The following is a 26,587-nucleotide window of genomic DNA, read 5'->3' on the forward strand; positions in this document are numbered from 1 at the left end:
AAATTGTAGCCTGACCACTGGTGTTTTGAATAGACTTAAGCAGTAATAATTGCCCAGATAGTTATTTAAAATTGTTATGTGAAACTGTACTGTAATGTGGAGTGTTGCCTAATATTGTACAGTACTGAATAAGAGCACTTGCACAAGAAGTGTTCAACATGTAAACAATTAGACTGTTATTCAAGCTTTGGTCTGAAATTGACTGCATGCTCTTGTGTAAGTGAAAATTCCACACGACGGGAAGAATTGTTGTGGTAATGTGTAGTAGCAGTAATAATTGCTCAGACAGGTTTTGAAAATTATGTGAAACTGTACTGTAATGTGGAGTGTTGCACAATATTGTACAATAATGAATAAGAGCGCTTGCACAGGCGGTGTTCAAAGTGTTAATGATTAGACTGCTAGTCAAGCTTTGGTTGTAGGTCGGTCTGAAGTTGACTGCATGCGCTTGTGGGAGTGAAAACCCCACAAGACGGGAAGGATTGTTTGTAATAATTTCTATATGCTGTCAAAATGCTTCTGGATAAAAGCAACCCACGATGGAAAAAATAAACTTGCACTTGATATTAGTTAAACACAATTATCAAAATAACTTGCAGTTGTGAGCACCTAGCATTGTTTGAGACATTTATAAAACCTATAAGTCGGATCACAAAATTAGACAACCCGGCAGAAGCTTCCGTGTCTTCATTGCTGCTGTTATTTAAAAACTGTGTTACTCGGTTGACCAAACTGCAAATTTTGCACTGTTTTATTGAGGAAGTGCCAGGAGCACTAGAGACTAGTTTCAACGATAGCTTGAGTCAAATTTTCATTTTTCCACACTCCCCAGTCTGTCAAAAATTGTCAAACTTAACCTGTAGCTATAGTTCAATCATTATTTCAGACGTTGCATGCTGTTGCTAGTAGAAGAATTTTAACGAAAATGTTTCAACAACCATGCAGAAAAACTGTGGATCAAATTAAGCAATTTCTTCAGGCCCAGTAAGGAAAGAGTTAAACTGCCATGGCAACCATCCTCCTGTTCACTTTCGAGGGTATTTGTGTATTTATACAAGATTAGCCCTGGGCGTGTTCGAGCCCCTTGGCTTACCTTATTTTTCTCACTCATTGCGTAGCGAGGGCCTTAGCTTTGGTAGCTGTGATACCATGAGGTAGCAATTAAAAGTTTATTGGCCATTTGCCTGCTTCTAAGTTTACATGTACTATGTGATGCCTATGATTAGAAAGATGTTCCACATCCACTGCCATGGCCCCGAGTAGCACTAGCCAACACTTCCAGGTTCTAACAGGATCTAACACTCCAAAGGGTTGCTTTTTTGTTTTCCTTTGGGAAACCCAGGGGCCTTCATGGTAGATAGATGAAACCACAAATCCCAAACACAGATGATAAATGTGCCATTCGACGTTCTTATGCTGCACGTATCACAGATGACTAGAGAAAAAAAAAAAAGAACAGTTGTCTTTTCATGTTTGAATTCTGCCTCATCTGCTTTTGGGGCCAGCTACCTGTCCAGGAGTCTGGATTCAGGAAGGCCACAGCTGGGCTAGCACATGTGTGTGACTGCTCTCTGGCTAGGCTGTTGTATGGTGGTGGAATGGTTGAGTATTTCCCCGGTCTGTTCGCTCCATCGTCTGTGTAAATGTGTGCTGGAGCCACACAGTCTGTGTACTTTTCACATGACCTCTTCATCTGTAAGCTTGTCATGTGGATTTGCTTTAGATATCCGTTTAGCTGTAACCACGAGCTGCAAGCTCTAAGTAGGCAATGAAACGCAATCCACACACAGTGTCTAGAAAGGGAAGAAACAGAAGCAGCAGGTATTCTTAAAGTGGAAAGGGAGCCTCAGTAAAAGCAGCTGCAGCAGCATTTCCTTTGAATATTGAGAAGGGTGTGTAAATCGCAAGTGGCAGTGCGCCTCTGTATTTTATTCAAGAGAGAGAGACAGAGGAAAGGGGAAAGGTAGGGAGGTTAACCAGAGGGGAAGATCCGGTTTGCTACCATACGCTGGGGAAAGAGAGGAGGGGGAGGTAAAGTGATAACAAAGTAGAGATAAAGAAAGAAAGGAGCACAGGCATACAATCACAGTTGGTCACTGTCGCCGCACGCTGTCACCGCACAGCGCAGTAACACTTGCAGCACTATAAACATCTGTTCATGCTACAGCCGCTTGTCCAATTCTGTTGCCCTTAAAAACTGCAACAGTGCCCTCGTCGCCCTCTGCTGCGATGGCTTGTGATGACGGCATTTTAAAATAAGTTCCTCTGTTAGAGGTCTTCGGTCAAAGTGCCCTATCGCGTTTGCGAGCGATCGTCTCAGTAAATTATAGCGAGGACAGTCACAGAGAAGGTGTTGAAGAGTCTCCTCATTACCACAGTTCTCACACGAGGCGTCGTTGGCCCATCCGATTCGGAAAGCAAAAGACTTGGTGAACGCCACCCCTAGCCATATTCGACAAAACAGGGTAGCTCCGCGACGGAAGAGTCCAGCTGAAATGCAAAGGCTGTGGGAGATACGGGGTTCTCCTCCATACTCTTGGGACAGAGGAACGACAACACAGTAGTGCAAACAGTCACAAGGGCATTTATTGCACCTTTCATAGATCAATGCCTGCTAGCCGAGTTGCTATCCCCAAAACATGCCGATGGGCGCGCGCGACAAATCTAGAAGTCCGACTTACCGCGACCGCATTGCGAGCGAATATGTTCGCCCCATGCTGGATCCCAACGCCTGATCGTTCGCGTGTTCGGTCACGCCAACGGTCGTGCGTTCGAAGGCGGCCACGCGAGGCGGTCTCGCAGAAGCATGGTCGCAGCGCGCGCGGAATGTCCACGCTGTTCGCCGGCCCGCCGGGAAAGAGGCAGCGCCTTGTCCCTCGGCGCCCGAGTAACCCCGCCGAGGCGCGACGGTCGCGCCATCTCTCGCACCGCGCTTGTACCACTCCGAGCGCTGCGGGCGCCAGGCCACGCGAGCCGTACGGGAAAACAGCATATCAGGGGATGCGTGAGAGTCGCGCATCCCCACATCCCCCCAACCTTAAATCACGACATATTCCGGCGAAACATTTCACACAGTCTAACATCAACACGTGCTTCGCGAACAATGTGGTACATGCAACAGTGGCCGCGCCGGGGAAATGTCCACACGCTGTCCATAACATGCGAGCCGACTGTCCTTGGGGTACACCGCTGGCGTCCGCCGGTCACCGCAGCAGCTTTGCGACTCGACGGCACGATCCCAGGCCAGAACTCCGGAGACGACGACGCAGTAGTCGGTACTGTTGTAATCGCACCGCTGGCACGAGTTGTTGCAACCTCAGTGCTGACGCCCGTTGTTGCAAATGGGTCGCAAGCCCCAAGGGTAGCGTTGGCCTGGCGGCCTGGGGCACAACTGGAAGCATCCGAAGGTCCCAGCAAAGCATGAGTCGACTGGTAACAGAACAACTTGTTTATTCTAACATCGCAAAAGAGCGGGCGGTCAGGTCGACCGAAGTGGAGAGATGGGAGAGCACGTAACTCAACGGAAGAAATCGCAGCCTCTCTCCCGGCGTCCGGGGGCAGCTGCTCTTATACTCTCGGAGTTGAGGGCAAGAGGAAGGCCTCGTGACGAGACCACGTGACGGCGGGGCACGGACGAGCTGAGAGACAAGTTGAGACGAGTGTAGTGACGCATCGCCTGGCCGGCGCCTGTCAGACCTCCTCGCTTCACACTTGGGGAGCTCCTCTCCCCGGCTGCCGCGCTTTGACAAGCGTGGGCACACACACACACACGAAGACACGTGGCACTGAAACACGCCTGGACGCGCTTGGCGGGGAGGCTTTGCGGCAGCTCCGAACGGGCCAAAATGTCCGCCGCGTTGAACGAAGCCCCGGCGTCCGTTGCACCGCGCTGGCTATACCGCGCGTCGTAGGCGAAACGTAACAGACCGCCCCACCGGGGGAAGGAGATCCCGATGGTCAGGGGACTGCATCCGCTGTCCGGAGGGATGTCGCTTGATGATGCTCATAACCGAAGTCGGTCGTCCTTCGGCGTTTCTTGAGCGCAGCGCACAGAGAAGGCCTCGTTCTCTCGTTCAGGTTAACACAGGACACTGCAAAGTGACTTCGGGAGAGTTGACATTTTTGTTCTCGTTGCCGGCAAGCGTTAGAACTACGCCGAAACTCAACCGCTCAGTCAGCAAGCACGGCACAACCCTCACTAAGCCCTGCCAGGCTCTTTCCCCTTTTATACTACTGCCTAGTTCCTTACAGTAGTTTTGCAGCACTCAGAACACATCCACAAATTGAAAAATTGCACTAGAAAGCACATCATCACTTTGAAACACTACACAAAAGCAATATGTTAAAAATCCTGCCTCAGGAAGAAAAACATCAGTAACAAACAATCTTGAGGCTGATTCCCACGTTAGGGGCTTCGACTTAAGCCATCGGCGTTACCGTTGAGACTCCCCTTTTTGTAACGCACCTCAAAGGAATATTGTTGCAAAGCGAGGCTCCAGCGCAGGAGGCGGCCATTTGTGGAAGAGGTGGTCTGCAGCCATTGGAGAGGGCAGTGATCCGTCTCGAAGCATGCGAAGCGGAGAACGCAGCGAGCGACCGTACACTAGCTCAGCTGGCGAAAACCCCGTAGCCGCATGCGGCGCGGTCCTTAATGCAAACTTCACCCCAGGCAGACACAGCTCCCAGTCAGTTTGTTGTTCAAACCACAATGCTCTCAACACGCGCTTCATGACGGAGTGGAGCTTCTCAACGGAATTCGACTGTGGGTGGTACACTGAGCTGTGTAACAGCTTTACCCCGCACCTTTCGAGAAAGGCTGTCGTCAAAGCACTAGTAAACACTGTGCCCTGATCTGATTGGATTTCCGCAGGAAAACCAACTCGCGCAAATATGGACAGTAGTGCATTGACTATCTCAACTGAGCTGAGTTCTTTAAGCGGCACTGCTTCAGGGAACTTTGTGGCTGGGCAGATCACAGTCAAAATGTGTCTGTACCCCGTGGCTGTTACCGGCAGAGGTCCCACTGTATCAATAACGAGCCGTCTAAAAGGCTCCGTAATGATAGGTACCAACTTCAACGGCGCCCTCGATTTGTCCCCTGGTTTGCCCACCCGCTGACAGGTGTCACATGTCCTCACAAAGTGGTCTGCGTCTCGAAAACACCTTGGCCAATAGGACTCTTGCAAGAGACGGTCCTTAGTTTTCTTAACTCCTAGGTGTCCGGACCACGAACCCCCATGCGACAAGCGCAACAGATCCTGACGGTAGCACTGAGGCACAATCAGCTGATCGAACTCCACTCCCCTGCGGTCTAGATACTTCCGGTACAGGACCCCACCTCTTTCCACAAAGCGAGCATTTTTCTTCGCGATACCTTCTTTGACAATGCAGCGTATGTTTTCTAGGCTGCCATCCTTCTTTTGCTCGGCTATCAAAGCCGACCGGCTGACTTTTAGCAACCTATTAAGTCCGTCTGACATAGGTGCGATGAGCAAATCTGCAGATAGCTCTTCTAACTTTCCCGTGTCGGGCATTTCCTCTCCAGTATCTGGTGCCTTTAACGCTACAGGCGCAATTTTATTCAGTTCAGGCGTGCTCTGAATATCAGCTTGCTGCGCCTCTGACCCTTTCTCATCGTTCGACAACGTCGGCCCCGCAACTACCGCCTTTGCAGCGAGCTCCCGAACCTTTGATCTGGTTAAGGCCTGAACGCTAGCCTCACCAAACAAAAGCCCCTTCTCGCGCAGGAGGTGATCGGACCTGTTCGAAAATAGGTACGGGTACTGGGGGGGCAGCATAGATGACACTGCGGCCTCCGTCTCAAGCGCTCCGAAAGGTCCTTCAATAAGCACTTTTGCTACGGGCAGACACACGCTATGAGCTTCCACGGCTTGCTTGATCCATGCGCAGTCGCCCGTGAACATATCGGGTTCTACGTAAGAGGGGTGAACTACATCCATTGTAGCTGCGGAATCGCGAAGCACTCGGCACTCTTTCCCGTTCACGAGGAGGTCTCGCATGTAAGACTCGAGAAGCTTCATGTTCTCGTCAGTGCTGCATAATGACAAAAACACGACTTTTGTTTTTGTTTCTGGACACTGCGCCGAAAAGTGACCCGGCTTCTGACACTTATAACACGCGCGCTTGCCTCATCTCGAACCGTTTTCTGCGTTCGGCTTCGGCTGCCGCCGTCTCCTTAGGTTCGGTCGGACTGCTTTCACTCGCATCCGCACTACGTGTGTTCCCCCTTGCTCTCATGGGTGTGAACTTCGGCCTCTCAAACTTGGAGCCATATTCACCCTTTTGACCGTCCTTAGCTCCGCGAGCCCGACGCGTCACAAACTCCTCGGCTAGCTCAGCGGCTTTAGCCACCGTACTAACGTCTGGCCTGTCCAAGACCCAGTACCGCACGTTCTCAGGTAACCGACTATAAAACTGTTCCAGCCCGAAACACTGCAGAACTTTCTCGTGGTCACCAAACGCTTTCTCTTCTTTGAGCCACTCCTGCATGTTTGACATAAGCCTGTAGGCAAACTCTGTATATGACTCACTTTTACCTTTCTCATTTTCCCGAAAGTTCCGACGGAACGCCTCCGCGGACAGCCTGTACTTTTTTAGCAGACTCGATTTCACTTGGTCGAAATCCTCTGCCTCCTCTCCAAGCGAGCGACTACGTCGGCCGCCTCGCCGGGTAACAAAGTGAGCAAGCGCTGTGGCCACGTTTCCCGAGAGAACCCCTGCTTCTCGCACGTTCGCTCAAAGTTAACCAGGAACAAACCAATGTCCTCTCCAAGCTTAAACGGCCGCATCAAATCAGTCATTTTGAACGATACTCGTTCTCCTGCACCGTGTGCCTGACTTCCATTACGAGCGCGTTCCATCTCTACCTCGAGACGCTTCATTTCCAAAGCGTGTTGACGGTCGTGCTTTTCTTTTTCTTTCTGCTCTTTTCGTTCGCGCTCATCTTTCTCTTTCTGTTCTTTAAGTTCACGCTCCTGTCTCTCTTTCTGTTCTTTAAGTTCACGCTCCTGTCTCTCTTTCTGTTCTTTAAGTTCGCGCTCCTGTCTTTCTGCCCTCTCCTCAATGGTCTCAAGGCATTCCGACAGCTCGTCATCCTCCGCTTCTAACTCAAGAATAGCCCTCAGCAGTTCTGGTTTTCTGAGTTTGTCTGAGACATCCAGACCCAACTCTCTTGCAAGCTCCAGCAATTTCGGTTTGCGCAACGACTTCAAATCCATGGCTGCTCTGAATGCTGCTTTCTCTACTGCCTACTATTGTCTTGCCGCAAACTAACCCGGCAGCAACGACAACCACAATTACCAGCTCTGTTTCTGGCACTAACAAAAGCCTGGCAAAACTCAGAAGAAGAAAGTCCCCCACTCACCAAACCTCGCAGCCAAGAATTCAGCGCAGTCGTTCCGCTGCAGGCAACCAGTCATCACACAGGGCTCGTTGCACTGCTCCCGGATGGTCGTTGTGCTGCTCAGCATACAGTCAACCGCATCTCTTCGCTGCTGGCCTCCGTTGTCGCGATCCCACCGCTGCCACCAGTTGTTGTAATCGCACCGCTGGCACGAGTTGTTGCAACCTCAGTGCTGACGCCCGTTGTCGCAAATGGGTCGCAAGCCCCAAGGGTAGCGTTGGCCTGGCGGCCTGGGGCACAACTGGAAGCATCCGAAGGTCCCGGCAAAGCATGAGTCGACTGGTAACAGAACAACTTGTTTATTCTAACATCGCAAAAGAGCGGGCGGTCAGGTCGACCGAAGTGGAGAGACGGGAGAGCACGTAACTCAACGGAAGAAATCGGAGCCTCTCTCCCGGCGTCCGGGGGCAGCTGCTCTTATACTCTCGGAGTTGAGGGCAAGAGGAAGGCCTCGTGACAAGACCACGTGACGGCGGGGCACGGACGAGCTGAGAGACAAGTTGAGACGAGTGTAGTGACGCATCACCTGGCCGGCGCCTGTCAGACCTCCTCGCTTCACACTTGGGGAGCTCCTCTCCCCGGCTGCCGCGCTTTGACAAGCGTGGGCACACACACACACACACGAAGACACGTGGCACTGAAACACGCCTGGACGCGCTTGGCGGGGAGGCTTTGCGGCTGCTCCGAACGGGCCAAAATGTCCGCCGCGTTGAACGAAGCCCCGGCGTCCGTTGCACCGCGCCGGCTATACCGCGCGTCGTAGGCGAAACGTAACAGTACGAGCAAGCGTCGCTCGCGCCGACGCGCCCAGCTGGCAAGAGCCGCCGTAGCTGTCGGTGACCGCTGGCTCCTTTGTCCGCCGCCGAGGGTTGTGAGCTGGATGCAGGAGGCCGCTGAAGTCGCTGCGCCGAACTGGCCACAGCATCACCATCGCCCGGGGTGACTCGATCGTAGTCCGGGGCAGCAGCGCAGACGATGTGCAGGTGGCAGCAAGCCAGGGGTGACTCCAATCACGCTGCGTACACTCAAAACACTCGGCAAACACTAAAGTAGTGCAAGGGAGAGGAATTCTGCATGCGCATCGCCCACGTGGTACGATGTTCAACTCGGCTAGCAAAAGATCGGGCAGCTACTCAGATGCTAAGTTCACGTGAACGAAGCTCGCTTCCTTGAGCCGAACGAGTAATTTCAATTCGTGCGAGGCTAAATAGAATGAGGGAAGCAAATTGCAACGCCTCAACGCCACGGTCCGCCAGGTTGTGTCCCTCCACGTGCAACAGGCAGCTTCGTAAAGCCTTAGGCCTAAATCGTCGCTACCCTGACAACAACCGGCATTCAAAAGCAACACCCAAAATGGGCGCAAAACAGGCAGCCGCGAGGAGACGTTAGCTCTGTGAGGGGGTCCTACTCCGCTCGGTGCACACAGCATCCGAGTTGACGGCGCCCACCGTCCCAGACGGTGCCGGAGCGCCCGGTGCCAGGCCGCAATACCAGTCAGCCCGTCGTGGCACCCGTGGCCCGCGGCCACCCGGCTCCCAGAGCCGCGACTTCATCCGAGTCAAAGAGATAGAAGAAGCTATTTACATAAGAAATTTGGACCACCCACGAGGCTTCCGTACTCACTCGCTTCAGGCTTGCCACTGCTCCGCGGGCGCTCAGCCTCGCTCTCCCAAGATGCAGACCACGTGGCTCTCGTACCAACGAATGCCATTAAAAAAAACACTTGCGAAAAGGCTTAGCATGTTGACATGTTCAAACACACTACAGCCACCGTCGTCTCGCTCAAGAAAGCATGCCGCCGACGCTAGCGATCAAAATCCACGCTAGGCCTACGCTTCGGTTCAAACAAAGGTCTCGAACGAAGCAACACTTAAAATTATCGTCCGATGCCCCAAGAGGTCCACGTTGGGCAGCCAGATGTGGGAGATACGGGATTCTCCTCCATACTCTTGGGACAGAGGAACGACAACACAGTAGTGCAAACAGTCACAAGGGCATTTATTGCACCTTTCATAGATCAATGCCTGCTAGCCGAGTTGCTATCCCCAAAACATGCCGATGGGCGCGCGCGACAAATCTAGAAGTCCGACTTACCGCGACCGCATTGCGAGCGAATATGTTCGCCGCATGCTGGATCCCAACGCCTGATCGTTCGCGTGTTCGGTCACGCCAACGGTCGTGCGTTCGAAGGCGGCCACGCGAGGCGGTCTCGCAGAAGCATGGTCGCAGCGCGCGCGGAATGTCCACGCTGTTCGCCGGCCCGCCGGGAAAGAGGCAGCGCCTTGTCCCTCGGCGCCCGAGTAACCCCGCCGAGGCGCGACGGTCGCGCCATCTCTCGCACCGCGCTTGTACCACTCCGAGCGCCGCGGGCGCCAGGCCACGCGAGCCGTGCGGGAAAACAGCATATCAGGGGATGCGTGAGAGTCGCGCATCCCCACAAGGCGTAGAGAAGAGTCTAGGTTGTGCAGCCGGTTGTTTTCAAAACTTCCTGCATTCCACAAGGAGAATGTGATATCACGGCTGAGCATTCGCGGCATCTGTCCTTGATAATGGTATCGGCTCCTCTTCGTCGCCTTGAAGAGCCGACCGAGCAGCGTTATCGGCGTGTTTGTTTCCTATGGCGCCGCAGTGACTTGGAAGCCACTGAAATGACACGTGGTATTCTTTCTCAGTCAAGGTATGGATTAGTTCTCTAATCTCAAATACCAGTTTTTCGTGTGGTCCGCACCGCAGGGCTGATAGGAAGGACTGCAGTGGTGTCTTCGAATCACTGAATATTGACCATCTTCGAGGTTGTTCTAGGCTGACGAGACGAAGTGCAGCACAAAGAGCTGCAAGTTCCGGAGCCATCGCTGTCGTTGGGTGACACGTCTTGAAACTGATGGTGGGGGCTTTCGCTGGGAAAACCACGGCTCCAGAGGAACACTGGAGAGTTGCCGATCCATCAGTATAAATATGTACGTGGTCGGCGTACCTCTCGTGCAAAAGGAGCAGAGTTAGTTGTTGTTAGTTAGAGTACCAGTGTAGTACAGGTTAATAATTGAGTGGACTTAGCTCAGTATAAGTTAGCCTGATGTAGTCAAGAGTTTCGCATATGCTAGTAATTGCATCTATGTGTTCATTTGATGAAACGTTTGAACATAAATTAATTCCCCAAGTATTTTATTGTGTGCACATTTGCAATAATAATGCCATTCATAGAGTAATGGGAAGACTTGTGGTTAGTAGCCGTAGTGAAAGGTATAGCCTTAGTTTTTTAAACAATATTTTCATTTGCCACTGTTTACACCAGTCAGCAATTTTTGTTGAGGTCAGTTCGCAAAGTGTTAGTGTCGGAAGGGCTAATTCAATTATGCAATCACCTGCAGATAGTCTAACTGTAGATGTGATATTACTGCTGATGTCGTAGATATATAGTAGGAATAAAATCGGTCCCAATACAGTCTACGCTCGTTACAATGGACCCACGAACAACGGACTTTTGGATATAACGGACCATATTTCAGCCTTAGTTTGTTCTACCTTTTTTATCAATGCAACGGAATTCGCTTTTAACCGACCTCGCTACAATGGACTATCGGCTACAGTGGACGAAATTAGCGGCAGTTTATTCAAAATCGAGCATATAAAATGTAATTTTGCCGTGTCAACATGGGCTGACAACTGACTTGCGAGGGTCAGCCAACGATGCGGCTCAATATCGCGCGCGTGAGGGAGGAAGGCGCCCCCGGAAACACGCCATCTTCTTTTGCGCGCGAGGCACGAGGGGGGGAGGCGAAAAGAGGGGGTTCTACTCCGGCGGCTGCTGCTTACGGCACGGGCCTAATCTACGAAGCGATCTGTGATGTGGACAAAGTGCACCCAGTGCCGGTAGCCTCATATACGCATGTGCTTGCTACGTTTAGTTTGCGTTGAAGCGAGAGACAGCACGAAGGTCAATTCGCTCGCTGCCGCTGCTGCGCTTATCTTCCTTTATTTTCTATCGCACTCGATGCTTCACCTTTCGGGCGAAAGTATGACTTTTTTTCTTCTTTTTTTTTTTTTTTTTTTTTTTTTTTTGCTTTGGACATTCGTCACTCACTCTTTGCAATAAAGTTGTTAGACATCGCGACAAAAGCTTCGGAAGTGAGGCGTTTCGGGTATTATGGACTTCGGATAAAATTGACTTTTTTTTTCTTTCTCTTTTTCTTTTTATTATCAAGGTCCGTTGTAATGAGAGTCGACTGTACAGAGTCCTGCAGCACCCTGGATATTACTAGGGATAGCGAAGAAGAAAATTAATTAGCAGTTACAAATTGGTGTTGGTTAGTTAAGAAGTTGGCAGTCCAGTTCATAGTCCTACTACTATATATATTAAAACAGCGAAGTTTCATTAATAATTGGTTATAAGCTACCTTATCAAAAGCCTTTGCAACATCAATAAATATGATGTCTATTTGTGATGAAGCATTAATAGCTTGTTATATGTCTGTGACTAGCTCAAATAACTGCGTCTCTCATGAGCAACCCCGTTGGAACCTGTCTAGGTTAATGAAGATAATGTAGGGCTCTGTTAGGTATTTCATAATTGCTGGCGAAGTAATGTGTTCTTATAGTTCACATGGCATACTGGTCAGCGAAATGGGTCTGTAGTTAGAGACAGATGATGGGTCACCAGACATAAATATTGAAATTATTTGAGCTATTTTCAATCTGTCGGGAACACATCCTGAATCAATAGACTGTCGAAAAAGACAAGTGTAAATCAGGGATATCACTGGTTTAGTTGTTTTTAGTACAGTTTAACTCACTTATAACGATACTGGTTTTAACAATATATCTGTAGTAACAATGAGAAGGTACTGCACCATCAACTTTTGTATGTTTTATATGATGAAATAACCCACCTACTACAATGCCCCCATGCTGCATTATCGGTTATAACCATGAAGCCTGGCTGCTGGGTGTCCATGCCGAAAGGTAGTGGAATGCAAAATCCTTGGGAAAAAAAAAAAAAAGAGAAATCTGAGCTGCTGCACCCGCCGCCCCAATAGCCGCTGCGCGCTCATACAGTAGAACCTGTTTTCCTGCCTTCTCCGCATTGCCAGCCTCGCACACCTCTCTCCCTTCACCCCTAAATATAAACATAGAAAAGTGTAAAAATTGAATGTATTCCTTTTCACTACTTCGTTCACTTTTTATTTACTTGTAGATTGCATAATTTTACACCGCTGTATTAATGAATCATTTTGTACCAATCTTCTTGTTAACCGAGGGTCCTGTTGCAGTCGTTTGACTTTGGGACCCTCACCTGTCTACTACTTACAACCAACTATGTATCTTGAATGAACAATAAACTGAAACTGAAACCCTTCTGCCCTTCTAAACACAAATGGGCTGCGCCCATAACTCTATGCCCCTCCACCCTCCAAAACACGAATGGACCGCGCCAATATTGGTGCTAACAGTGCTGCTCTCAGATTGCTTGCTGGCCCCTTATTCTACGCAGTTCTGCCAACGAATTAAGTCGCTCGTGCTTATCTTAGTTGATTGTGTCGAAGTCATTCCTGGCCATGTGGTTTCTCTGCCATTTTTTACTTGCCGCTGAAACGGAAGATGGCTGTCCGAGTGCTGATCATCGGCAATGCACGACAGTTATCTGCTCACAGAGAAGTTTGACACAGAAGACTGCTCGGTATACAACAGGCGCAAATTCATTCGACAAGGTGCTTGTAAGGAGGTGGAAGAGGCCCTCTACGAGTGGTTTCTCAATGCCTATGCCATGAACTTGCCCATTACCGGGCCAGTTTTGGTCACAAAAGCGAAGTAGTTTGCCCTACTCATCAACAATGTGGACCTCCAGCCATTTGGCAGCTGGGTACAGCACTTCAAGGAGAGCCACAGCATTGGTTACAAAGCCATCATCGTCAAGTCGAAGGCGAAACACTAGTGGGTGGAGGATACACTGCCCCACGCCCTTGACAACTACATTGATGCCAGCGTATACTGGGTGTTTCAGAGAGCAATTTCAAAATTTTTTTTTTAAGTTGCCTGGGGCAGATAGCACTTTTCTAGTCCATGAGCTGGTCTACTCAAAGAAGCAGACATTATTTGCACAAAAGATTTTAATGCATAATCGAATAATTAACAAAAGTTCACTAATTATGGCCGATATTGCAATTTATAAATTCTAGCAAGTCAGTTTGCAAGGCGGATCCACTTCGAATGAATTCTCAGGATGACAACAGTTTTGGGGTATTAATTCCCAAACTTTGTGGAGAAATGCGTTAGTGTTCCAGTTACTCTTGTGCTTCAATGCATAAAATGATGTTTTGTTAAGAAAGTAAGTGAAATGACAGTGCACTTTTACTGCAGGTTTGATGGTGCATATCTCATAAATGGTGTCATCCACACAATTCTTATGGATATGCAAGAATTGTGCGGATATGCCTTGTAGTCTCGGGCCAAAAAAAAAAAAAGAAAGAGAGAGCTTCACTTGTGGTGTATGGTTCGCATGGCAGGAGCACAATGAAATCTGTGAGCACATACATATATCTGATGTGATATCAAATTTTTCATTGAAAGTCTCAAGTAGTACACAAGGCATGGTAAAGTGTGAGTAGCAAGCTTTACCTTGATACATGTCATGAAGAAAGGTTGGAAAGAGGTAAAGGATTTTAGGAACCAAGAGTAAGACAGCACTAGGGTGGGAGTGGGGCGACATAGGCTGCTGGATAAGCCCCCTGAATAAAACCAAAGGTTGCGACATACTTTTATCTTGCCACCACAGCTGCGAGGAGGAGCATGAGAGTAGGCAGGAGATGAGGTCTGCGTCTCCGAATTGGTCAAACACCGTCACTTGGTATTTTTCGCGCCCTTTTCTCTATTTTTTCTTTTCTGCGTCTTGGCCCACTCGCCACCATGACAGTTCGCCGTCGAGTTGCCGTGGTGACACATTCACAAGGGATTTCACATGTTTTGGCTGTTTCGTGGCTATCCGTGTCATTGAATACCTCTGTTTTTGTTTTGTTTGATGTTAGGGATTGATTTTAAGGGTACTGAAGGTGTAAACATGTACAAACGTAGCTTGTTTTTTTGTTGACGGGGTATCGAGCTCAATCATGGGTAAGCTTAGGCACGGGTGCTAATCTCGGTACCTGTTCATATTTTTTTTTCCTGATTGCGCTGTCATCAACAAGTGTATGATGCTATGGAGTGTGTAGGCTGTGTGCTGTCACATATCGTGCTAAAAATGCAACATGTAACATGTGTTATTGTTGTACTACTGAGAGTGTGCAGCTTTGTCATTCCATGCTTTTGTTAGGTGCTGGAAACATATTTTGTGAGGACAAGCTGTTCATTAAGTGTAAATGATTTTGACTATTGTGAGTAGGCTTTCTCCCCTTCGCCGTCTCCGCAAATTAAAGTGGTACACGAGTTTGTTGGCTCATATTGACTTGCAAACTGCGCAAAGTGTAAAAGTGTTCATTGATGGAAACCATCAATGAGCACTTTATCGATTTCTATGTGTAACTTTCGTCCTTGCATGCGTTTTGTTTACAAATGCAGTACAGTTTCCACTGTGATGCTTGCACTTGAGAGTCAGTGGCACCAGTTTGCAATATAGGCGTAGGACCAGTTTCACTGCATACAGGGATGCCAGTGTCATGACAAAACGACGAGAATAATTGAGATGGTTCGCGTTGATCGCGCATGTTTCTACATGACGTTCATGTTCTTGAAGCGAGTATGTCACGCACCTTACATTCGATCATCGTGGTACTAAGATGATTAAATTATGAAGCTGCACAAGCTCGACACATGGCAGTCGATTGGGTGCATGCAAGTACCCACATGCGCACTTTAAGCAGCGCAAATAAATTCGAGTTGTTGAATCAGCAGCTACATAGTGCTGTACACATGCAAATACATCACCTTTCGCATGTGCGAGCGAAACCTTGACTTCGTTGCAGCCCTTTCACGCCAGGCAGGTGTTCCTAGAAAGCCAAATACAGAATCTGGTCAATACAACAGAAATAACTCGCGAAGTGGCTTGGATATGTGCAAGCCATGACAGTGTTTTTGCCTGCTGGTACACTGGTTGTGGATGACATAACACTCAAATAAAGCTCTAGCAGGTATATGAACATTGTGTACATTACATATACATAATTGGCAGGACAAAGATCTCTGATTTTTGTGCTAGAACTCGACACTAATAGGAAGTTGTCCACAAAACTAGCCTCAAAAGGCTTCTAACGGGAAGCAGGCAGCCAACCTGAAGTGGCAAAACAAGTGCGCAGTTACTGTGCCGAAAAAGCACAAAAATCATCTGCTTCTGCGTTTCATAGCGTTCCATCATCGCTCCTAGCACAGCACACGATGAACAAGCCTTAAATAGAGTAAAAATCCATGCGTAAACGCCCAACAACAATTTTTAATGTCTCACCTTGCGTAACTAAGCGCAAGCGACGTGGAGACCAGGAGAGGAGAGGCCGGGCGAGGAGGAATGTTGCTACCTTTTGTTTTACTCAGGCGGCTTACTGCTGTCACGCAGTGCCAATGATGAGAACCACTGTGGGAGAACATACTCCTTTTGACCCTGTTTTTGAGGGACTTATTAAGGCTCGCATCATATAATGCAAGTCCGCACGTCTTTCTGAAAGTTGTGTTGCATGCAACATTGTTCTTTGCATTGTTTGCAGCTTTGCGGAAGCACTATGTGGATGTGCTGAACCCAAACAGTAATAAGGCATCTGGTGACTCTCCGTCGGCACCTGCGGTGGCAGCATTTCCAGAACAGTCTGCTGCACAACCCCCCGTCCAGTTCTTTGTTCCTCCGGCTGTGGGTGGTGAGTAGATGCCCTTGTAAGACTGGACAGAAGGGTGCGGGCACACGTAATGTTCTTCTGTCAGCATGCCAACACTTACAACCCCACGGCAACTCTACTGCAAATTCCTTTGCATTTTCCACCTGAGGTGCTTAGATACATGCCTGTTCACCACTTTTTGTGGTGTTGCACAGCAACCCGATAATTTGGGGCACACTTTTGCCCATAAATGTAGCCCAGTCTCTGCACCATCCTGACACTGCTGTTTTGGCGCAGCTGCATCGTGCAAGCTGATTAGTGATGAGTGTTTATCTCACGGAACATTTTTTTTTCATTAGTGCAGTTCAAGCTGCTTTAAATGAAGCGTTTAAACTGGTTTTAGAGCGCAGCTCTTAATGACCCGTTTCTGTGGCTAGCAGTGGCGTAACTGAGCGAAAGATAAAAGAGTGAACACGAAGTGGTAGGTGAAAGACACGAGCCGCGAATGGCGGAGACCAATGAGAGCAACCCCTTCAGTGACATGCACGCGGGAAACTGGTTTCATGTGGACCCACCTGACCGCTCGATGCTTACCCATATCTGCTCTCAGCCGGACTGCCCGTTTCATATCATCTGCTCACGCCAGCTCTTGCTCGTGCTTGTTTGATTGGTTTGGTTTGGTCTCGTTCCCGCTTGTTTCGGTTGCCATAGTTTGCAATTGTTTTCTAATCTGATTGTATGCACAACGCAAATTGAGTAGTACTTTCTGGAAGCCAAGCGCAACTGGGGATTACACTGGAACCTTCGATGCGTCATGTACAAAAGCTGACATGCTTGACCCTCAGATCAGATTTTCGGTGATTGCCGACTCTGCTACATGTCTCTCAAATTCTTTGCCTCAATATATCGCTTAATGAAAACACATATGAAGCTGCGCTCAAATTTCGCATTAGGAAGTATCGTAATCATTGGGGATTTCTTTTTTTAACTCTTTCTTTTTTTTTTTTGCACAGAACAACATGATGGGAGCTCTGGCGGCTATGAATTTGTGTCACCTGCCCCGTTGCCAGACCAGACTGCACCTGCTCCACCACCACCTCCAGAAGCCGTGCCGACCTATGTGAGTGCAAATTTGAACAACTTTCAGTGCATGCTTGTAATGGCTGCTTGAAAAAAAATGCATTGTAAAGGGCTTTTATGGAAAGATAACTTTCTATTCATTAGGTGAATGGCAGTATTTTCTTGTTGTTTTGCTCACAAATCAAAGTCTGCAGGGAATGAAACAGCAAAATCAATGTGCAGCCAGCACTACATTTCGAGCCATGCAACTGCATGCCGAGGAACATTTCATTTAAGAGTAGTTTACTGTAGAAGGTATAAAGATAAAGAGGATATACAGTTGCTGACTGATCATTCGAACATGCTTGATTATTCGGACAGCTCAGCGGTCCTACCACTAGCCCCATAGACATGATGTATGACAACTGAGATTTCAGACAAATTTCATAATGCGAAAACACTCGTGTACTTAGATTTCGGTACACGTCAAAGAAGCCAAGGTGGTCAAAATTATTCTGGAGCCCCCCACTATGGCGTGCCTCATAATTGGATTGTGGTTTTGGTACATAAAACACCATCATTTCATTAATTTTTCTTTCTTTTTTAGACTCCTTACAGCACGCTATGCAATAATTCGGGCTCCGAATGTATAGCCATGTGCTAATTTGGCAACTGGGTCGAGGAAAAGTAACGGTATTTTCATTTTGGTATGTCGCTGGTATAGTTGTCGGCCATGTCACCGGCACTTCCTCGAAACCGAAACTAGCGAAGCCTAGTCGATCTAGTAGCCGCCGATGAAGATTTGGTGCATGCATTGACTGTACTTTTGTCTATCTGTAGTGACAGTATGACAGTGATCGAATAAGTGCCGTGATTTCGTAGCGATGCCTTCTGCCTGTTTCTGTGCCACTCTTGTCGTGTACTCTTCATGGCCGGCTGATGCCCGTTGATAACACATGCTAATTGTCACTCTGATCCTTGACAAAGCACGAGAAACATGAAAGGGGATAGAATAAAAGGCATTGCTAGAAAACCGCGCCCATGGACTGTCTAGGCCAAAGGCAAATATATACAGCAACAAATTCACAAGCTCGGGCCGTATTGTTGAACAGTCACTTGTTGAACATACTTTATTTTCTTTATATTTCACATAATTAGCACCGTACATGTTGACAGGCAACAGCATTTTCACAATGTGATAAGAAAGCGTGCTTGGTGCTGTGCTAAGAATAGACAGTTTTAGAATAGCATTTCTCACCTTACTTACGTCAAACACGAGCACCTTTGCGGGACGTTGCAGTGCGTGTCACTTGAAGAATTTTACTTTAATGCATAGTAAACGCAAATGTAAGGAAGGTGTTAGAAAACAGGGCGCTGTCTGGTGCCTTGTGCCAAACATATCCAAGCCAGTGCATTAGCAACCATCCTGTCGTTTCTCTGGCCTACGAATGCCAGAATTGCCGAACGGCCTCAGAAATTAGTCACCATGTGCTCATAACTAATGTTTCGTGTGAGTTTAGAGGAAGTGAAGGCTCATTTGAACAGCTAGTTGCGACCAACAATAGTGAGAGCATAGCATCATAAGAATTCACGCTGAAGCCTTGGGTGTCGCCATGTTCAACAATAGTATTGCTTACTTGGCATACGTAAACATTGTGCACGTTAAACTCTCCGAATAATGTACGTTAATGTAGGGTACATAAACTGCAAAAACACAATAAAAAAGAAAGTATGTTATTTTTGATATTGGCTTGGGACCTGTGCTAAATCTGCTGTAGTAGCTTTGAGGTTTTTGCAGTTTAGCGTAAAAACATCACAAGAACCTGGGCAAGAAAGGGCGGGCAGGACTAGGCATTCTCCAGTTTTTCGTGCTCTACTTCGGTTGTGAAGCCATAGCAACAGGCTTAAATTCAGATTCTTTTGGTGCCAGTTTGCGCCTGGCCAAAGATTGCAGGCTCGATTCTTTGGCTACAGCAACTGCATTCTGATGGATGTATGATGTGAATGCACCCGTATACCATGCTTTGGGTAAAAGATGTACAAGGGGTCAGACAATCTGGAACTTCCTCCTGTATTGCTTTGGAGTAAGAAAAACCAGTAATTTAGACAAACGCTCTTCTACTGACCAGGGTATTCCTGGTTCTGATACCTGCCCTCAATAACCACATTCCAACGACATAGAAATGCATGCAATGCCTATACATGCACAGAAGTCCGGGCTTGTCACTTTAGTTATGGAGGTGGCTCCAGTAAAAAATGTTGCTTAGTTCTGTTCCTAGCCATCTTATTCTTTGATGTCAAAGAATGGTGAGGGGCTCTTTACCATGACCAGCATTGGTAGCCTTGGACTGGAAGCTCTAGAACTAAAGGTCTCATGTTTGCGTCAAGCATCAGGCCAGATAAAGAGAAATTCCTGTGTGCAGAATTAAGACCTCATTTGGAACTCCACTTCTGCCTCAGCTAAGAAGTGTTGTTGTTTTCTTCTTGCAGGGTAATTTAGGACAGTGTCATGGGGAAACGCAAACAAAATTAGGGCCATCATATGGCACACAAAATACAGTTCAGTAACTGAACAGGAAGGAAAGGGTCTCTGTACTTTCGTACACAGGTGTACCTATATGTCTCCGCATTGGCAAATGCAGCTGCATATGAGAAGTCGGCAGGTTACATGTTTGAGACCATCAGTCTAGAATCTTGCATTTGTGGAAAGGCTGATTTGGAACCAGAGTTTTGTATTGTCAGTTTGGGGGCTAAGTTACTGACACATTCTTGTTCCTAATGCAGCAACCCTCAGCCAAGGCTGTCTCAACACCCATGATGTTTGATCCTGCGGATTTCTCGTCACGAGCAGTGGACAACAGTCACAAGGCAGCTGGTGGTAACCTGGCCAGGAGGAGAGCCTATCCAACGTAGCAGATGTCACATGTTTGACTTGGCAGCCATCTTGCGTCCCTTTCCATGCAAAGCCTTGTCCTAGGTTCTTTTCTTTTTTGCACTACAGGACAGTATTTCTTCTTTCAAATGCTACTTCAATTCATGGTGCATTTTAGAATGCCGTTTTTCTGAAATAGTTTTTATTTTCCTCCCTCTGTCTGCTGCTCTCCTATGGAAGGGTAGTGTTCCGAGACTTTTTCTGTCATGTCTTCTGGCAGTAGGTTTAGTCTAGGTTTGATAAAACCAGAATGGAAATGTTTGAAAGTAGCGCGCGTGTTATATGATGTCATTACGCTGTTGAAATGAACATTTTTTTAGTCTTAATTATTTGTGCACTAGCATTCATGTAATTTTTAAGGCTACATGCAGAGGCCAAGGTTGTCTGTCTGCAGGCATTAGTTATGGCACTCTGTTTGCAAGAGTGGATCGAAGGTGCTCGACTGATTAAAATGAAATCCTTTGTCATGTGTCTGTTCAGGTTCACGTGTGACTGAAGCAGAATCGAAACTGATACGCTTGGCATTTGTTTTTGGGCATGCATCAAAGTCCCTAATATAGTCTAAAATTGTTCTGCAAGGCCTAGCATGACATTTTAAATCCCTGTATGCTGCATGACGCACTAAAGTCAGTTGGAAATGTGACAGTGCAATGCTGTAGGTATCGTATACCACATTCATTGTCTGTGAGCAACACCTTGCTTTTAACACAAATGTGACATTTTCACTGGATGGCTACTACAAAAAATGAAGTTTTGTTTGGCCCCACAGCATTGCTGAGTAATTGTATGCAATTTTTTTTCATTTTTAGATAGTTTTTATGTGAATTAGATTCAAGGCATGAGCTCATGGCTGTACTGGAAGGGAAACAGGAGAGGAGGCTTGCTCTGTCTGCAAGAGCTTGAAGGTGTCCTGATGTCTATCTTACAATCCAAGGTTCAAGCCTATACGGGGCAAGTTTGGAGACCCAACCTTTGGTCGCCACCATCACACGTGGTCGAGCCAAATGGTGGTATGAATGGTTTGCTATTATCTGTATCCTCCAGTGAAGACTAAGTAAAACTGAAGCAGTGTTCAATGGACTAGCAAGAAGAAAAAAAAATGGTGCTGCTAAGTGCGTGCTGCTAAGTGCAGTGCCACTAGGTCTTGCACACCGACCGTGACCAACTTCTGCCTTAACAGTGGTCTGTAGTCGTTAAGACTGCTTTGTGGATCTCTCGTATGAACTGCTTGGTTTTGGTGTAGGGTATCTTGTGTATCTTTTCTCTCCCAAATGTGTGCAATGGTGTTTGCCATGATTGTCATTGAGATGCTGCTACCATTCCGTTCTGCGCTTAGCCTCGCTGAAGAGGCGGCGTACTGTAGTAAATGCTGTTTAAAAGCTTATATTAGTGGTTGATGATAACCATTTGTGATGCTTTTTGGGGAACTTCCTCCTTTTGTTTGTCTATTTGCTTAAACTTATAGTTGTACATAGAAGGGCAGGCCTTTTGATAAGCCCAGCATTTGGCAGAGCTACTGTACTACAAGTGCTGCTTTGGGCTTGACGACGTGGTCCTACCATCGTAGTGGCTGTAGGTCTCTGTCATCGATGACTACGAGTAGAATCAGGACTTTCCTTTCTGCAAATGGCTCTGTAGCTGTTGGTGTCCTTTGCAAAAGGAAAGCCTTTGTTTTTGAAGTAGATGATTTTTAAATTTTTCAAATGATTATACAAGGTAGTTTATCTACCTTGTTTATGATGCTATGGTGGGTACTTGGATTAATGTTCTCTTCTTCTATTCTGCATGCAGTCAAAAGGCACACAGTTGTAGCAAAACGGAAGCGAAGCCTCTAGGGCCTTCGCAATCGCTTATCTTTCTGTGCACTTCACTAACTCTGCTCAATTGCTTTTTGTTCATATTCAGGCATGCACTTATGTGACAGAGCACAGTACGCAATAAAATTGTCCATAATGTCACTTGGTGAGGCATGGGGTTTGTGCACTGCAATTTAAAGGGCTGAAATTCACAGCGATTCCTTGCCTCATTGCATTTCCTTTCCTCTTAATTGAAGCAGAAGTGGGAGCTGCAGAAAGCATTTCTAATTTTTGAGGAGCAGATTGGGATTTGAAATGCAGTGTAATCTAGCCGGAGTGTGCTGGTTGTTTCGACAAGGGAAAAAAAAAGCATTCTAGAGAGGAATCACTGTCAAAAAGTGGTCCCAGTATCCCACACACACAGAATGCACGCGGTCATAAAAATTTGTATGGTTTCCTGTGCTGTACATTTTGGTTCTGTCTAAGAAGCTTCCCTGTGTGTGTGATCCCTAGGAATGTTCCAATTTTCACTGCGATCTTTGTCGGCGCTTGGATCTTTTGTCTGTTTTTGTTTGTCACTTCCGACGCGCGCAGTCATGCCATGCCTTTGGCACATTTGTGGGCATGCCTGCTCCATGAAGGCACTGTTAGAATGGGTTTTGCTTGTTGAAGAGGGGGCTAGCAATGCTTTTCTTTTTTTGCAATGCTGGCTGTTCTCTGAGGTATGTATGAATGAAAGGAGAAAACAATGCTGAAGGAATAAAAGTTTTGGTGAGGATGGGCGTTTTCTCTCAAAGAAAAAAAAACTAAGCTTGAAGCTGTTTGGCAAGCATGACAGCCCTTGGTTTGTGGCTGACTGCTTGCAACCTGTGTGTGGGTAGAAAAATGTGATCTGAATAGCGACTTGAATGTAGACTGGACACCAATGGCAGCTAATATTAAAGACATTCATTGCTGTTCTGACCAACAGCACCGTCGTTTATCAGTGTTCCTTGTGAAAGTACATTTGTCCTTCCCATCCTGACCTGACACAAATTAAGATGTGAAAAGAAATCCGAACAATAACAGAAGTAGCCTGTCGAGCAGTATCAGAGGTAGTATCAGAGGTGCTTGCGTATGGAGGAATACAATTGGTTTTAAAGATGTGCATTAAGCTCCAAAATGGAGGCATTTTTGCTTTTTGTCTACGTCCAATTACACATGTTTTCGTATATCTTATTTTTCATGACTGTTTAAAAATGCCCATATTTACGATTTTGCACATACTATAGCGCAACAGGATGGTCTGAATTGGTATATCTTCAGCAACAAGCTGAGACGCCATTAAAGATAATATTGCACCATAAGTGCAAACTACCACTACAATGAATTATGTTTTCACCTCTGCAGTGTCTCATTTGTAACAAAGCACAGTGGAGTGCTGAACTCAGTTAAAAGTAAATTAATAGAATAGTTCTACATTCCTCTCCTGATTTTGTTTATGTAGCAGAGAAAATTAGTAATCAAGTTAACTTTTTTTCATTTGACCTATAACACTTGTGATTCGGCCTGACAATGGTGCACAAAAATTCACGATTATAATTTCATGGTGAAGTCATTTACAGAGCACAGACTACAAGGTAGATTATGATAGGCAGCGATTACATTAGGGTGACCACAAAACTTGCAACGAACTGTGTTCCCTGTAAAGATGCAAGCACAATGCTTTGGTTTGGGGAAACTGATTCATAGCTTGTAAGGGATGCGACCAAGCTGAACCTGAACAAGAAAGCAAGACTACGCGGGACTTTCAGTAGCTGTACATAGAACCACCAACATCGAAGCAGCGCAGCACAAGCTGTTGCCAGTTGTAGACGTGCAGCAGTGTGTGTTTAGCTGTGTGAAATTCACTGGAATAATTTGCAAGTGCTGGGAAATGTCACAAATCATAGTGAACATTGGCTGTTTAACACTGTAGGGGGGCTATTCTGTAAGTGTTCACCCAGTGGACATGTCCATGTTGTCTGCTGCTTAAGTGCTGACACATACCACAGCCCAGCCAATCGGAACTTCAGCAGCAGACGAAATGGACATCAGCATTAGGTGGACAGTTGCAGAAGACCCCCCCTTTACCTATAAGACAACAGAAAAAAAAAAATTTGTTCCAACATTTCTGCACAGAACCAGAAATTGCAGAACAGGTAGCCATCGCATTGGCACTTTTGGACCCAAAGAGATCCAGGATCCACAGCGATTCAAGGGCATTTTCCAAAGGAGTCATCTCTAGACAGGCACTGGCAATTCTCAATTAAAATGTTGTCAAACCCTACACGATCATCTGGTTTCCTGCTCATATGAGAGAAATCGCTGGTGCTCCTGCAAACCTCAACGAATCTGCCCACAATGCTGCACGAGGACTTGCCAACAGTACAGCCACAAGTCAAGAAGATGCTGAGGTTTCAGATAGCAGGGACCACCGCCTCGCGTACGAGCTAACCAAGCACTTCTACCTCGGATGCAGGGTCTTCCCCTCTCCATACAGTAAACTAAATAGAGCTCAGGCCATTATGCTAAGTCTCTTGCAAACAAGAACCTATCCGAACCCACTTCTAATCAACAAGATCTAAAGTTTTCTACACCTGCAACATGCAATAAATTTAACTACACCATAGATCTTGGTCACATGCTCTGGCGTTGCTCCGTGTTGCGCAGCGACAAGGACAACATTGAAGAGTGGTGGGACGCAGCTCTAAGCAGTCTCGCATTCGAAGAACAGCTATGGCCCGTCCAACGAGCCAGCCGAAAGGCTTGGCCTTTCAGTCCCAACGTGGGAGCGGCCTGGTTCGTGCTAGAAAACTAGCGCGACCTAATGCACCAGAATAGTTTTTCCATCAATCCACCTATCCAACATTTCTGGGGTAATGCATGGTGCACTAGAGGCAAAGGACATCGCTCAAAGGTAGGTTACCTTGATGCAGCAAATGACTAGACCCTGTGAACAATGTGCAAAGGAATAGCAGATTTCTGTTTAATAAAACGTTTTTGTTTGGGCAATGAGACAGCAAATAGCTGTACGGAATGATTGGACTTCGGGAACGTCCATTTGAACACGATTAGCCCTTTCGTATTAGTGCCGTGCGTAGGTATTTTCGAGTTGCTTGCGCTTAGGCCTACGTAATCTTGCGATGCGTTCCGCTAGTATCAATCCAAGCACGAGGAATGCACGTGTGTCGTTTAGTCCATCTTTATTCACACGCAGCGTGATTGATAAAACTATGTAGACGCAGCCACAAAATGTAAACTAAAATTGCAAATAACGTAAATAAACACCTGTACAAAGAAACAATAGAGTTGAAAATGCTAAAGAAAAACTTATGAGCAAAACGGCGAGCGGTGTTTCGTGGACGAAAACACCGGCCTTGTATGGCTCGTTTCTCAGCGCCATCATACACGTGGTCTGGAAACGCATTCTTTGTCGACGTAGCTCGCACCTTGTTAAAAAGGCTGACTGGCGCACTTGCGCGAACCAATGCTGCGGTCTAGTGCTCGTAATGCTGCCAGCCATCTCGAGGAGAGAACGTCGCCTGTTCTCAGCTTCACGAATCAAGCACGTATAAAGGGTCGCAGCGTTTCGCCAATGCTTTAGTCGGCTTCACCGAAGAATAGCTGACATCCTGCTGCATGTTGCACATAGACACTGCATCTGCTAGGCAGATCACATTCGAGTCCTCTGTCCGGCTCGTGAGCACAGCATAGATGTGCGCGCGGCTCTCTGGCCAGCGCCGTAAACAACGCGCTAGCTTTGCCTCTGGCACAAGAGTCACCGAACCGGCGCACAGCACGGCGTGCCAGCTGCACAGCGATTTTCCAGCGCGCCTCTGTTCCGTCACGAAGTCGTGCAAAAGGCGCTTGGCGAGGTTGGCGTGAAGTTCCCACTTTCGCGAGATCCACTTGTAGGTGACCACTTCGTTGGCGTCGAACACCAGGTGTTCGAGCACTTCCGATATCGATTCCGTCAGCATTGGCTGACGAAAGCACGGACCACCATAGAATAAGGAATCCATGAAGCCTTGAAGGAGCCAGCCCCGGGCTGCAATTACAGGTTCGCACTTGTCGCACTACACCGGTTACATTTACGTCGGACTCCTTTTGACATATCGACTGTAACGATCGTGAAAACTTCGACGGTATGTGTAGGCTGTGAAATGTTTACGACGCAATTCAAAGAATAGCGAAATATGGAGAAAAAAAAACTTATTCCGTAAATGCAGCTTGAGAAAACCACTCTGTGTCTGCCCGGCTAGCTCAGTCGGTAGAGCATGAGACTCTTAATCTCAGGGTCGTGGGTTCGAGCCCCACGTTGGGCGGCTTTTTTTTTATTTGTTTTTGTAAATGTAGTTATATGTATTATCAGTTTGAAGTAAACACCTCTATTTCATCACCATTTTGCTCATGTAAGACGGGGACAAGTAGTAGCAGTATTGCAGTTAACGTCCACCATAACCAAAACTTATGCTGTTATTGTCGCCTAAACTGGCGCGTGCCTTCGATAACTACGGAATTGTAGTACAGTTGAGAGGTTCCTGCCGCACGGTTTGCACCGATGCGG

At 47.2% G+C, this 26,587-nt stretch overlaps 2 protein-coding genes and 1 non-coding gene across 8 annotated transcripts in view; 2 read left to right on the plus strand and 1 right to left on the minus strand.

Moving 5' to 3' along the window:
• The window catches only part of LOC140212784 (uncharacterized), a 237,803-nt gene extending 215,026 nt beyond the window's left edge, over positions 1-22,777 (plus strand). For all 6 annotated transcript variants that reach the window (XM_072285779.1, XM_072285783.1, XM_072285780.1 and 3 more), the window contains 3 exons: positions 16,108-16,254; positions 17,226-17,332; positions 20,056-22,777. In XM_072285779.1, coding sequence (XP_072141880.1) covers positions 16,108-16,254; positions 17,226-17,332; positions 20,056-20,184 — 383 coding nt within the window. In that variant the 3' untranslated portion in view covers positions 20,185-22,777. The remainder of the gene's footprint in view (positions 1-16,107; positions 16,255-17,225; positions 17,333-20,055) is intronic.
• Positions 22,778-25,574: 2,797 nt separating this feature from the next.
• Positions 25,575-26,042, minus strand: LOC126516507 (DNA polymerase delta subunit 3-like). The gene has a single exon (XM_050166637.3). It carries the CDS (start codon positions 26,040-26,042, stop codon positions 25,575-25,577), a length of 468 nt encoding a protein of 155 aa, XP_050022594.1.
• A 230-nt stretch (positions 26,043-26,272) lies between these two features.
• TRNAK-CUU (transfer RNA lysine (anticodon CUU)) lies at positions 26,273-26,345 on the plus strand. The gene has a single exon. It is a non-coding gene; the product is annotated as a tRNA-Lys (tRNA).
• Positions 26,346-26,587: the final 242 nt, after the last annotated feature.

This window comes from Dermacentor andersoni, unplaced genomic scaffold (assembly GCF_023375885.2).
Source record: "Dermacentor andersoni unplaced genomic scaffold, qqDerAnde1_hic_scaffold ctg00000042.1, whole genome shotgun sequence".
Lineage (NCBI taxonomy): Eukaryota > Metazoa > Arthropoda > Arachnida > Ixodida > Ixodidae > Dermacentor > Dermacentor andersoni.

Bases quoted from the DNA above. Each gene is read 5' to 3' on its own strand.
- LOC126516507 (XM_050166637.3), bottom strand. From the start codon at position 26,042: ATGGATTCCTTATTCTATGGTGGTCCGTGCTTTCGTCAGCCAATGCTG.